The sequence below is a fragment of the Corythoichthys intestinalis genome, chromosome 16 (genome assembly GCF_030265065.1).
Source record: "Corythoichthys intestinalis isolate RoL2023-P3 chromosome 16, ASM3026506v1, whole genome shotgun sequence".
In the NCBI taxonomy this organism is placed as follows: domain Eukaryota; kingdom Metazoa; phylum Chordata; class Actinopteri; order Syngnathiformes; family Syngnathidae; genus Corythoichthys; species Corythoichthys intestinalis.
In genome coordinates, this window is record NC_080410.1 from 19501656 (window position 1) to 19514840 (window position 13185).

Sequence of the window (13185 nt, forward strand, 5' to 3'; positions counted from 1 at the left end):
TTCTACGATTGAATTTTAAAAAATTTTGGATTGAAGTGATTTTTCTTTTGAAAATATTTTTTTTTTGTTTGAAGCGACTTAATTTTTGATTGAATAATAAATACACAAATGTCCTAGCCAAAATGTGGTCCAAACGCAAAATGACATGACTTCAATCAAAAATGGTGTTTCAATAAAAAAAAAAAAAACTTGACTTAAATAAAAAAAAAAAAAAAATTCAATCAAAGAAAAATAGTTTTCAAATATATTTTTTTGAGTTTCAAATTTATTTTTGCATTCAAACACATTTTTTTTTATTGAAGAGATGTTTTCTTTGATTGAAAATATATATTTTGATTGAAGCAACTTTTTATTTGATTGAAGCAACTTTTTTTTTGATTGAATAATAAAGACACAAATCTACCTCCATACCAGTCCAGCAACAAGAAAACCCACCCTCCTTCATCAAATTCCCCTCACAGATATTTCCCACAAGTTGCACCTCGGCTGCAATGATGCATTGAAGAGGCCTGCAGGTGAGTGAGCTTGCTAGTGCAGGATTTGGAGAGAGTGTGTGAGTGCGTGGTTGTGTGTTTAGGAAGTGAGTGGGGTGGGTGGGGATGTATCAAGCTGTGTGTGGACTTTGCAAAATAGACTGAGGTAGCAGTTCGAGCAGCTCTGTCTCAGGTGAGTTCAACTTTTGGGTTTTGTGAATTTTAAACATGTACATTGATATCTTGATTAGTATCTTGCTGGAAGATAAAATTTCAATGGACATTAAATAACTATTAGGATGTTTGAAAGATTATTATGATTATCCTATGACATGATGTACTGATGAATTCATGTAATACATTACGTATTGTCTCTTTGTTATGATTCATTTGCACTCATGAAACCAGGCATTATTTTTTTGTAGCAGCTCCATTTAATCGAGGACACTTAATATAACTTCCTAAAGTGTTAAGTCTGTTCCAATTATAAAGGGATCACACTCCTCAGTCTCCCCGGTAAAGTCTATTCAGGGGTGCTGGAGAGGACGGCCCGTCAGGTAGTCGAATCTCTGATTCAGGAGGAAGAGTGTGGTTTTCGTCCCAGCCGTAGAACAGTGGACCAGCTCTTGGCCCACGGCAGGGTGCTACAGGGTGCATGGGAGTTCACCCAATCAGTCTACATGCGTTTTGTAGGTTTGGAGAAGGCATTTGACCGTGGCCGGGTCCTCTGGGAGTACGGGGTAAGGGCTGTTCGGTCCCTGTGCGAGCAGTGTCATAGTTTGGTCCGGCAGTAAGTCGAATTCGTTCCCAGTGAGCAAGGCCGGAGTGGGATTAATTTTCGGCCCTGGAATTTCATGCCTCAGACCACACCAGCCCACTCATTTGAAATAATGTCATTATGCATACGCGTGTTAAGTTCAGTGTTCTCTAAAGCCGTGTACTGTAATTCTGTGTATTCCAATTCAGTGCAGGTAATGGTTGTTTAACAAGGTGGCTTTATTTTAGTGCAACACAACATCATTTTGAGCAAATTCAAAAATGGATTTTAAAAAACTATATTAAATGATACATTTGAAAAATAATACTGTATAATAAATAAGACCTTTTCTGCAACATCAAATATTAACAAAATGAGTGCTTACAGATAAAACAAACATAGCAACATAACAATATGAAAAATAAAGAATACGTATTGCACATTGTAACAACTTCTAATGATACTATTATCCATTTTCCATTTCCACTTTAAAAACACCACGTAATTGATTATATTCAGGGGTGCACATAATTTTTTTGCCCAGGTTCTCAGAGGAGGACCTGGAGATGTGACTTGGTCCTCATTGAGCTTGAGAGCCGACCCGCCTGATGCGATAAATTTATGACAAGCTTTACTTAGAGCCAATTAACTTTAATTAATTATATTAACAATTAATGCTTGATTAACATCAACTGGGACAACAAAATTGCCATTACTTTGAAGTGAAATGTAAAGAAATAAGAAGCACCAATTCAAAATAAAGGGCATTATGCGGCTCCCACATTAACTCCAAGCCTTTTTAAAAGTGGGATATCCTCCTCATAAGACCTTATTGAACGTGCATGTTTAGCTTTGTAAAATGCGAGCAAAAACACGTTTGTCAGTGCATGTCGCTGTTCATTACCTTTATTCCGCCACTTGTCCATAGGGCGAGTGGGGTCCTGTTTGACATCGATAGTTTGCTTAATTGCCACATGCTCTCTGTTTTTTTCGTGCTTTTCAAAGTTTGGATGGCTGAAACTCTTTGACCCTGCATAAAATGCGCTGCTCTTATCGGCGACATTGGGATTCTCACGGCACATTTTGTACCGCATTTCCGTACCTCCTGTAGCCACTTTTCAGCAAAAGTCCTTTTTTTCGGTAGCTCCGGTGACGTCTGTCGTCTGTCTTTTGACGGGGGTGAGGGAACACGGAAGTAATAGTAATTACTCAGTGTGGCCTGCCTCTTCAAAATTTTGAGAAGTTATTTTCTCGTGTCCGCCGCAAATACAGTGGTCAGCCATCGGTACGCAAAAGCGTATGGAAGCCGTTGAGGGCCAGCGCATTTGTCTACGTCCAGTACGCATGCGGACCACTTATGTGCACCCCTGATTATATTAATCTTAATTTTCACTCACTGAACAACATGGCAATCCTACCTTCCAGCTCTGCACCTGTGGTGTGTTCATTATGGCTAATGCTTGCTCCCATTGTGAGGTGCTACAAGAAGCCAAAGTTTCCACAATTACATATTGTCGTATCATACGGTGCAAGTTGCATTTTATTCGCCATCTGGCCTTACCACTTTCGTTGTAATTCTCTGCAGTTTGAGGCAGCGAGGTCGTTGCATGAAAAAAATTAGCTATTTTTGCGCATTTTGCAGATTCTTTCACAAGTGATTTTCTCTTTTTAAGTCTTATTTTTTCAGCGCCACCCTTGCTCTTTTTATCCATCTGAGCACCGAGATATCAGCTAATTTGGCTCAATACAGACTACAATTAGGGGGTGGAGCTGCATGCTGTATTTTTCGTCTGCACACGTGAGGGAAAAAAAAAAATATTTTTTTTTAAGACGGCCCACAGGGACAGCAGTAACAGACTGTAAGTTATACTCAGTGACACTGTCATAAATAAATACCAAACAAAAAATTATAACAGTGTAATTTAAAAAAAAAATTTTTTTTATAAAACCCGGACCGGCCCCTCTGGCCGGCCGGCCCATCGGGAATCATCCAGAAGCTCCCAATTAGTCCCTCCGGGCCTACCAGTGAGGGTTGGACTCTGCCAAGGCTGCCCTTTGTCACCAATTCTGTTCTAATTTTTATAATCAGAATTTCTAGGCGCAGCCAAAGCATTGAGGGGGTCCGGTTTGGTGGCCTCAGTGTTGCATCTCTGCTTTTTGCAGATGATGTGGTGCTGTTGGCTTCATCAAGCAATGACTTTTAACTCTCACTGGAGCGGTTTGCAGCAGAGTGTGAAGCGGTGGGGATGAAGATTAGCACCTCCAAATCCGAGACCATGGTCTTCAGTTGGAAAAGTGTGGTGTGCCCTCTCCGGGTCGGGGACGAGATCCTGCCCCAAGTGGAGAAGTTCAAGTATCTTGGGGTCTTGTTCACGAGTGAGGGTAGGAGGAAGCGGGAGATCGGCAGGCGGATCGGTGCAGCGTCTGCAGTGATGCGGACTCTGCACTGGTCCGTAGTGGTGAAGAAGAAACTTAGCTGAAAGGCGAAGCTCTCGATTTACTAGTTGATCTACGTTCCTACCCTCACCTATGGTCACAAGCTGTGGGTCGTGACCGAAAGGACAAGATGCTGGATACAAGTGGCTGAAATGAGTTTCCTCCACAGGGTGTCTGGGTTCTCCTTTAGAGATAGGGTGAGAAGCTCGGTCATCCGGGAAGGACACTGTGTCGAGCCGCTACTCCTCCACGTTGAGAGGAGCCAGTTGAGGTGGCTTGGGTATCTGGTTTGGATGCCTTCTGGACGCCTCCCTAGAGAGGAGCTCCGGGCATGTCCGACTGGCGGAAGGCCCCGGGGATGATCCAGGACACGTTACAGATGTGAGAAATTATGTGTCTTGGCTGGCCTAGGAAGGCCTTGGGATACCGCAGGAGGAGCTGGGCGAAGTGGCTGGGGAGAGGGGAGTCTGCGCTTCCCTGCTAAAGCTGCTGCCTCCGCGACCCGACCCAGGACTAAGTGGTAGATGATGGATGGACTTAAGTGTAATGGCATTTTACCCGGTCTGCATGAAAATTTGAATTGAAAATGGCGAGAATGCCATTTTGGTTGGTTCTTTTCTTTGCTTTTCTGCAAAATTCCAATTTTCATTGATATACAGCTGATTGGATCCAATTTGAATATTATATATAATATTTTGAATATCAACTCTTTGCTACAATTGGCCGGTGGTGGAGTGGGTGTTTTAGGCATTAGCAATTTGTGTGGTGACTACAATCGTTCTTCTATGTCATGAAGCTTCACTATGTCGCAATTATATAAAAACAACATATTCACCTACCATGCCCACTTCAGCAGGGTTGGGGTGCGCAGTTGTGTGTGTGTGTGCGCAGAGAGGCATATTTCAGCCTGGTTCCTTGTTAATATGTAATTTAAACATTCACTCACTTTACTCCAACACACTTGTTTCAAGGTTAGAGGTAGTGGTTGGTCGGTAAAAAAAAGTCGATTGAGGAGCACAACTTTTTTAAAAGTGCCTCTCGCCAAACAGAGGCGGTGGGTTGGAGGTTAAGGGAGAAAACCTGTCAAACATGGTGGTCGTGTGACAAAAGTATTGTACTAAACCAGACCTTATCCAGATGTATAAATTTAAATTTTGCATTCTACTGTTTGCTTAGTGCAGCTCTGTAAAGAACCAGGAAATGGTAGAGGAGGGTTGCCTGGCACGGCTAGACTGTTCTCCCTGTATTTTTCAAACACTGAGAGAATAGTCTGGGACCCAGCCCATTAACGGCCTCTCAGGCAAGTACAAAATCAATTGTCAAATCAGATTCGTTTATTTGCGTGACGTGTTCTTAACGAGCAACGTCACTCTTCCGTGTCGAAAGTCGTCTCCACAACAACACAGATGGCGAACAGGAGAGCCGAGAATATGTTACGATCCACGGTAAAATCAGTTTTAAATGACCAAAAACACATCGACACAAGTCAATTACAACAGTGTGTCTCGCGCTAGCCATGTTGAATAAACTCCGCTCTCCTCGTATGTTTACTTCCTCGCGCAAGTCCCTCGTCGCGTTTCTAACGTCACATCCGCCCGTCGCTGATTGGTCCACTCCGGTGTCTGTTTGCTGTGACTTGCTCCGCCCTGGAAATTTTATCCGCTTAATGGTGGCCAGACTCAAAAGCTGGAACAGTGGTGAGTCTGAAATACCAGGCTAAGAAGAGGGTGGACACTTCTAAAATAAGGCAGTGCGTGATGTCACACCGTGACCAATTTCAAAACCTACTATTTGCAGAACAAATTAAAGTGTAATTGCAGTTAAATAAAATATTTCACAGATTACACACAACAACCTTCAATCTAATGCATGAAACAGTTTAAATTATTGGAAAATGACTTTTCTGACTATTTTATATACTTATATGTAATACTGTACTTTGATTGATTATACACCAAAATGGTGATTGGTGGTCGTTTACTGTATGATGTGTATTCATGTTTCTATTCAATTAGAAGTTGCTGACTGGTGCGTCACTGTAAATCCTTCTGGATGAGCTTTCATGATGACTTCATTGCCAAGAATGGGATGGGCTGTTTTTTGCATACTGCTGCTGTGGAAGAGACAGGCAGGTACAATGACTAATGTTTCACTTTTATTTTGACTGAAAAGAATGCGCGCAATATTTAAATGGCTCCTCTAATGGGTATGCCGCTATCCCACAGCTTCCACTAAAGAAAGACAATGTTCTGTGACTCGAGTGGGGGCACATCATCCAGTTGAGGCTTTGCTGGAGAAGTTTGAAGCTGGTCCAGGCTGTGCTGCCCGAGAGAGTGGGGACAGGGAAACGCACGTCATTGCAGTGGGGAGAATTACTAGCAGCCCTGACAACACGGTAATTGGTCATCAGTAGTACCCTGGTTCTGCATCACTTGACCAGAGGGGCCTCCAAAAATAACGTTATAATCCAATTGTTTTTCTTTGTTTTTTTTTTAACAAACAGACAATATATGAAATATTTCTGAGTACTGTAGATTTTCCCATATTCAAGATAACTGTTCCATGTGCCAAGCCAACGAAAAAAGTTGTCGAAAAGTTCTAGCTTTTTTTGATGGCAGAGCAATCAACTCCAGAGCATGGGTTGATTTCACTGAAAGCTGGAGAAAATGATTTATTTTTTAAATTTAAAAAAAAAAATGAAACATGGAAAGTTAAACCGACCAAAAAAAAAAAAAAAAAAACAGACTGACAATGGGGCTTTTGATGGAAAAATATGTTGTTGTTTTTTTTGTTTGTTTGTTTTCTTGTTTGTTTGTTTTTTTTTTCTTTTACAATCGTGTAATTAAGAAATGCACTGTGAGTGAACATTGTTTTTTTTCCTATATGACATTCACTTATGATCTGGATGATCTGTACTGAAGATTTTGACATATCATCTATTTATATTAAACAAATAGAACTGTGTTTGACTATGAAGTGCCTAAACCAGACATGTCCAAATTCCGGCCCGGGGGCCAAATACGGCCCCTGATCAAATTTCATCCGGCCCCCAGCCTCTGTCATAAAATCAATAACGTCTGGCCCGCACACAGACTTAATAAATTGGTCAGCAGTACTGCTACCATCATATGAAGTAGCTTACACACTAAATGCTGCTCCTCATTTACCCACTAAAAGGCAGCAGCACTCTAAGCAACATTACTTCATGTGACCCTTAACTCCCAATTTTCTAAAATGGTGACAATCAACCCAAAAAATAAAGTTGACTGTGACGGCGGACGCTTCAGGGATAGGTGGAAACTGGACTATTTCTTCACTAAAATACGCAAGAACTGTGTCTGCCTCATTTGCAAAGAGACAGTCGCTGTTTTTAAAGAGTTCAATGTGAGGCGATATTACCAAACAAAAGACGCTGACATGTACAACAACATTACAGGGAAGATACGTAGCGAGAAATTAAAGAAACTTGAAGTTAGTTTAATTTCACAGCAGCAGTATTTCGCAAAAACCTGAGAATCAAAAGACAACGCCACAAAGGCTTGTTGCGAGATTGTTGACATTTTTAATTTTAAAAAATAATAAAGCAAATGTGACACACAGAATGACCACAGGGTCATAACATTGCTAAAATTTGCTTAAATATATTGTTCTACGTAAAGGACGTCAACCAAGGTCGGCCCCGAACATTTTTACCACACCAAATCTGGCCCCCTTTGCAAAAAGTTTGGACACCTCTGGCTTAAACTATACCAACTAACTATACCACATGTTGACATTTTTCTCCATCAGAACAAAATATTTTGAACACTCAAGTTGTGCTGACCTCAATTTCAAACAACACCGACATCTATAGGGATCCAATAGTCAGTGGCTTAAACATAAATTTCACAGACAAAATTCACCCCCTTGACTGTATAAAACAATACTTGATGAAAATAACAGTGGATGGCAGTGGGAGGTTGGATTCCATTTGAAGAATATTGCACAGCAGTGAAAAAATTACAAAGTAAATATATTTTTCATTTTTATCTTTTAGTTAGTTGCAGCTTTTAATAAGAAAAAGGGTGGGGGTGGGTAGTGATTCTCTTTTTATTTATGCATTTAATTTAAAAAAAAATAAAGGAATCAACAATAAATATTTTCTCTCTCGTGTATTATTTGTTTAATTTTTATTTTATTAATTCTCCCATTTCTGGATTACAAAAAAATTACAATAATTTTAGTGAAGTTGATGCACATTCTTTTGTGGGCCACACAAAATGATGTGGTGGGCTGGATCTGGCCCCAGGCTTCCAGTTTGTCACCACGGCTTTACAGCATTGTTATTTATTTATCTACTTAATTTTGACTGTGAACCTTTTTCTTGTATAGATCACAGTACTGTTGAAGCCTTTGTCTCTAAGCCAGTCGATTTTAAGGAAAGTTACCTTAATACTCAGCTCCAAGCAACCAGTAAACTGGAAGCTGGAAGCTGAGAGACTGCCCCCTGACCTTCCTGTTGTGGTGAAGGTCAGTACTGCCCATTTATACAACTTGAAGCCATATTATTTCCAATGTTGAACAGTATGTTTATATTGCATACATCAATATGGATGGAAGCCAAGACAAACAAGTTCATTATCTCAATACTGTATATGCTTTTCTTGTTTCAAACAACATATCAGGTATCCTCAAACTCCAGCGTACAGTCCCCGATGCTACGCTTGCTTGTCCGGCGGCTGCACTGGCTCCCTTTCCGTCAACGTGCGCTGTACCGATGGGCTCTGAAACACCACGGCAACCTGTCCTCTTTGACACATGTCACCCACGGAAATCGAGTGTATGTCCGACTAGGAGAGGGTGAGCCACTGGAGAACCAGCTGTGGTTTTGCTCTTAACTCTCTCAGTGGCAATGGTGATGATAGACGTCCGATTAAGTGGCTCTTTTCATCCTTTTACTGTGAATTTCAATAAGTTTGTCAGTTGTAGACCTGCAACCTATTTGATCATTTGACCAATTATTTATTTTTATTAGATAACCCAAGAGTATACTTTTATAGCATGTGGGTTATTTTTAAGGCTGGGCATTTTTTAAAATTGGGACTAATAGCATGAAGTATTTGCAATTAACAGCTTTACCCACAAAGCCATAATTAATTCAAAAGTAGTATACAGTGCCTTGCAAAAGTATTCGGCCCCCTTGAACCTTGCAACCTTTCGCCACATTTCAGGCTTCAAACATAAAGATATAAAATTTTAATTTTTTGTCAAGAATCAACAACAAGTGGGACACAATCGTGAAGTGGAACAAAATTTATTGGATAATTTAAAGTTTTTTAACAAATAAAAAACTGAAAAGTGGGGCGTGCAATATTATTCGGCCCCCTTGCGTTAATACTTTGTAGCGCCAGCTTTTGCTCCAATTACAGCTGCAAGTCGCTTGGGGTATGTTTCTATCAGTTTTGCACATCGAGAGACTGACATTCTTGCCCATTCTTCCTTGCACAACAGCTCGAGCTCAGTGAGGTTGGATGGAGAGTGTTTGTGAACAGCAGTCTTCAGCTCTTTCCACAGATTCTCGATTGGATTCAGGTCTGGACTTTGACTTGGCCATTCTAACACCTGGATACGTTTATTTTTTAACCATTCCATTGTAGATTTGGCTTTATGTTTTGGATCATTGTCCTGTTGGAAGATAAATCTCCGTCCCAGTCTCAGGTCTTGTGCAGATACCAACAGGTTTTCTTCCAGAATGTTCCTGTATTTGGCTGCATCCATCTTCCCGTCAATTTTAACCATCTTCCCTGTCCCTGCTGAAGAAAAACAGGCCCAAACCATGATGCTGCCACCACCATGTTTGACAGTGGGGATGGTGTGTTCAGGGTGATGAGCTGTGTTGCTCTTATGCCAAACATATCATTTTGCATTGTGGCCAAAAAGTTCAATTTTGGTTTCATCTGACCAGAGCACCTTCTTCCACATGTTTGGTGTGTCTCCCAGTGGCTTGTGGCAAACTTTAAACGAGACTTTTTATGGATATCTTTGAGAAATGGCTTTCTTCTTGCCACTCTTCCATAACGGCCAGATTTGTGCAGTGTACGACTGATTGTTGTCCTATGGACAGACTCTCCCACCTCAGCTGTAGATCTCTGCAGTTCATCCAGAGTGATCATGGGCCTCTTGGCTGCATCTCTGATCAGTTTTCTCCTTGTTTGAGAAGAAAGTTTGGAAGGACGGCCGGGTCTTGGTAGATTTGCAGTGGTCTGATGCTCCTTCCATTTCAATATGATGGCTTGCACAGTGCTCCTTGAGATGTTTAAAGCTTGGGAAATCTTTTTGTATCCAAATCCGGCTTTAAACTTCTCCACAACAGTATCTCGGACCTGCCTGGTGTGTTCCTTGGTTTTTCATAATGCTCTCCGCACTTTAAACAGAACCCTGAGACTATCACAGAGCAGGTGCATTTATACGGAGACTTGATTACACACAGGTGGATTCTATTTATCATCATCGGTCATTTAGGACAACATTGGATCATTCAGAGATCCTCACTGAACTTCTGGAGTGAGTTTGCTGCACTGAAAGTAAAGGGGCCGAATAATATTGCACGCCCCACTTTTCAGTTTTTTATTTGTTAAAAAAGTTTAAATTATCCAATAAATGTTGTTCCACTTCACGATTGTGTCCCACTTGTTGTTGATTCTTGACAAAAAAATTAAATTTCATATCTTTATGTTTGAAGCCTGAAATGTGGCAAAAGTTTGCAAGATTCAAGGGGGCCGAATACTTTTGCAAGGCACTGTATATAGTAGTATTAATCATATTTAAATTTGCCCTGACTTCCCTCTTCCTGTTCTGTTAGTTATTAGGTGTGTCTGTGTGTGATAATTACAAATTGGCCTTATTAATGCCTAAATAATGTTTTTCAGGAAACACAAAAACTGAAACATTTGATGAATTTTTGATAATTAAAAACAATTTCGAAAATTTTAATACTGTTTTAATTATTTTAGGAAGGTGTGTTAGTCCATTTATTTTTCACATGCTGTGCATAGTTTTTACAGATACTAGGGCTCGTGAAAATTATGTGCATTATTCAAAAACATTATCTATCCCCCCCATTGCAGATCTGACGCAGCCTCATGCATGCCATCTTAAGTCAGTGTTTCTCTCCAATAACTACATGACCTCAGACCTGCAACCACAGGACGTGCAAGGTTGCGAACATTCAGTACCAAGTGAAACCGATTCACAGGTTCATGTGATCAAACTACATTCAGCAGGTTCGGCGCTCCATCAAGCTATTCTGTATAAGTAGTACTGTATTAGTAGTAGTAGAGTCGTATGATTCCATCAAACATAAATAAACACGTCTCCTCCAGCTCTCTTCAGGTGGAGGTGATAGTTTCCCTCGTCCGTCCATCGGACGGTTCTTTGGGTCAAAATGTGGTGCTCATTCTCAGCAGTTCGGTGCCAGTAAACTGGGCCATTGTCGCTCATGATGTCCAAGGTCACATCCTTATTCATGTAAGAGTGCACACATTTATTTATTTTAAGCAGAAAATTAAATAAACTTTAAGGAAACAAAATTGACATTTCATTATTAAAGATTTTGCAAAAGGCACTCCACTAAGATGTCAAAAATTATCTCAAAATATAGCAAAAACAATTGTTCGCCATCACAGCAACTGAGCTCATCCCTAGAATTGGTTAAACATGTTTTGAGCTTTCTCTATCTTTTGTTCTTATTGTTTCCTTTAAAACATACAGGGAAAGGGGGAAAATTTTCAAAAAATTATACATCCATTTTTTTTTTGTTTAGGCCATATTGCCAAGTTTTATTTCATACTTATTTTACATCATATTGAGCTAAAATTAGGCAAGGAAAGCGTAATGATATACCATAATACTCTATTAAGTCTAGAACATCTTACCATCAAATTTAATCAAATCTAATTCACCCCTCTGCCTTGTGGCATTAAATGGGTTACCATTTATGTTTATTTCTTTCTTTTTTTTTTTTTTTTTTGCAACTGCTTTCAATTTTTGTTCATGTTTGTGTCTTTTGTGCAGTCGTCTAACAGTGTTTCCCCTCCTTACCCTCCTGAGACTGAACTGACTCTGACTACGACGTTAATTCCGGATCTGTCCAGCATAGCGGACATTCTTTTGTGGTCTGAAGAGAACGGCTACAATGTGACCTCATACACTGAGGCCGACCAGGCCAATCGCTTTGTAATTCGGCTGGCTGGGACCAGGACAGGTCAGGAAACCATTTGTATGCTTCCCATTTGTATGATATTTGACATTTTTCCTCATCCTTTAAACTTGGGATCCACAGACAGAAAGACATGTAGTTCTTAAAAGATAAACATTTTTATGAGTTCAAATAATTTGATGAATGAAACCCTCTTGATGTACACTTATACAATTTGTAAAATTAGTTTAACTAGTAGGTTGCCATTTTTGTTGACGTCCCAGGGCGGTGATGTCACATGGTTATGCTGCCAGGCTTCCAGAGTATTACTCTAACGACATAAACATGTCATCTGTTCAACCCTTTCATTTTGAACCCGAGAGGAACGTTAATGAGCATGGCAGAACTGTTGATATTTCACAAAAAGAGCAGCAAAAGCAAAATGAACAGGAAAGACGGGATGGGACGAGACGAGAGCATGCCAAAATGTGCTACACCGGCGAAACGTCCTCCAAGAGGCGAATTTGACACCCAAAGTACTACCGTGTGCTTTCAGCTTGTTTTGCTTAGATGCATACAGACAGAACATACTAAATATGCCTTAAGGAAAATCTTAAACGTAGTAATATCAAATAAGGGTGAGTAAAATATGCTACGTGAACAATTTGGTCAACAGATCAAAAATCCGCTTTAAAGCTCCCACAACAAAACACAATGCTTAAAAGTATGAAAGGGAAACACATGCAAAAATGATTTTGAGGCAATGAAAAGGTAATTAAACACTCAATAAAAACACAAATAGTAAGTTGTCACCGCTTTCAACCGATGAGCGCATGTGTTGGATGTCTCGCTACGCAGAAGGAATTACAGTAACCCGGTAGTATTCGTCGAGTAAAAGTGACAATCTAAGTCATCACCCCGAACGTCCATTGTTCACCTAAAACATGGCGCCCTCTGTGGGTCAAAACATGTACTAACAAAGACTTCATAATAACTTCAAAAAGACTTCATGATATTGACGGGACATGGGCCGCGGGGCCGATTAATAGGGGGCCTGCATTGTTGGCATGGCCGTCAAAGCTGACCGAGTGGAATCACAGACAAAAAGCTTTTTTCATTGAAAACCTTGTAAATATATGCTTAAATCCCAGAATTCTTTATAGGTATAGACGTAAAACAGTCTCGATTCTTGGTTAAAAGCAAAAAAACATGCAGTTAGCATTTATTTTATGTAAATATGCAGAAGTACGATGCTAGCCTGTCAGTCAATGTGGCCGGCTACATATATAAACAGAGCTTTTCCGGTGAAAGTTCTTGTGAATAAATGCATAAAACCCTGAATT

At 40.2% G+C, this 13185-nt stretch overlaps 1 protein-coding gene across 1 annotated transcript in view; it reads left to right on the plus strand.

Moving 5' to 3' along the window:
- Positions 1-372: 372 nt before the first annotated feature.
- The window catches only part of engl (endoglin, like), a 37914-nt gene continuing 25101 nt past the window's right edge, over positions 373-13185 (plus strand). The window contains exons 1-8 of the mRNA XM_057817753.1: positions 373-515; positions 5682-5798; positions 5892-6061; positions 8038-8175; positions 8331-8505; positions 10773-10959; positions 11028-11172; positions 11719-11908. Coding sequence (XP_057673736.1) covers positions 5729-5798; positions 5892-6061; positions 8038-8175; positions 8331-8505; positions 10773-10959; positions 11028-11172; positions 11719-11908 — 1075 coding nt within the window. The 5' untranslated portion in view covers positions 373-515; positions 5682-5728. The remainder of the gene's footprint in view (positions 516-5681; positions 5799-5891; positions 6062-8037; positions 8176-8330; positions 8506-10772; positions 10960-11027; positions 11173-11718; positions 11909-13185) is intronic.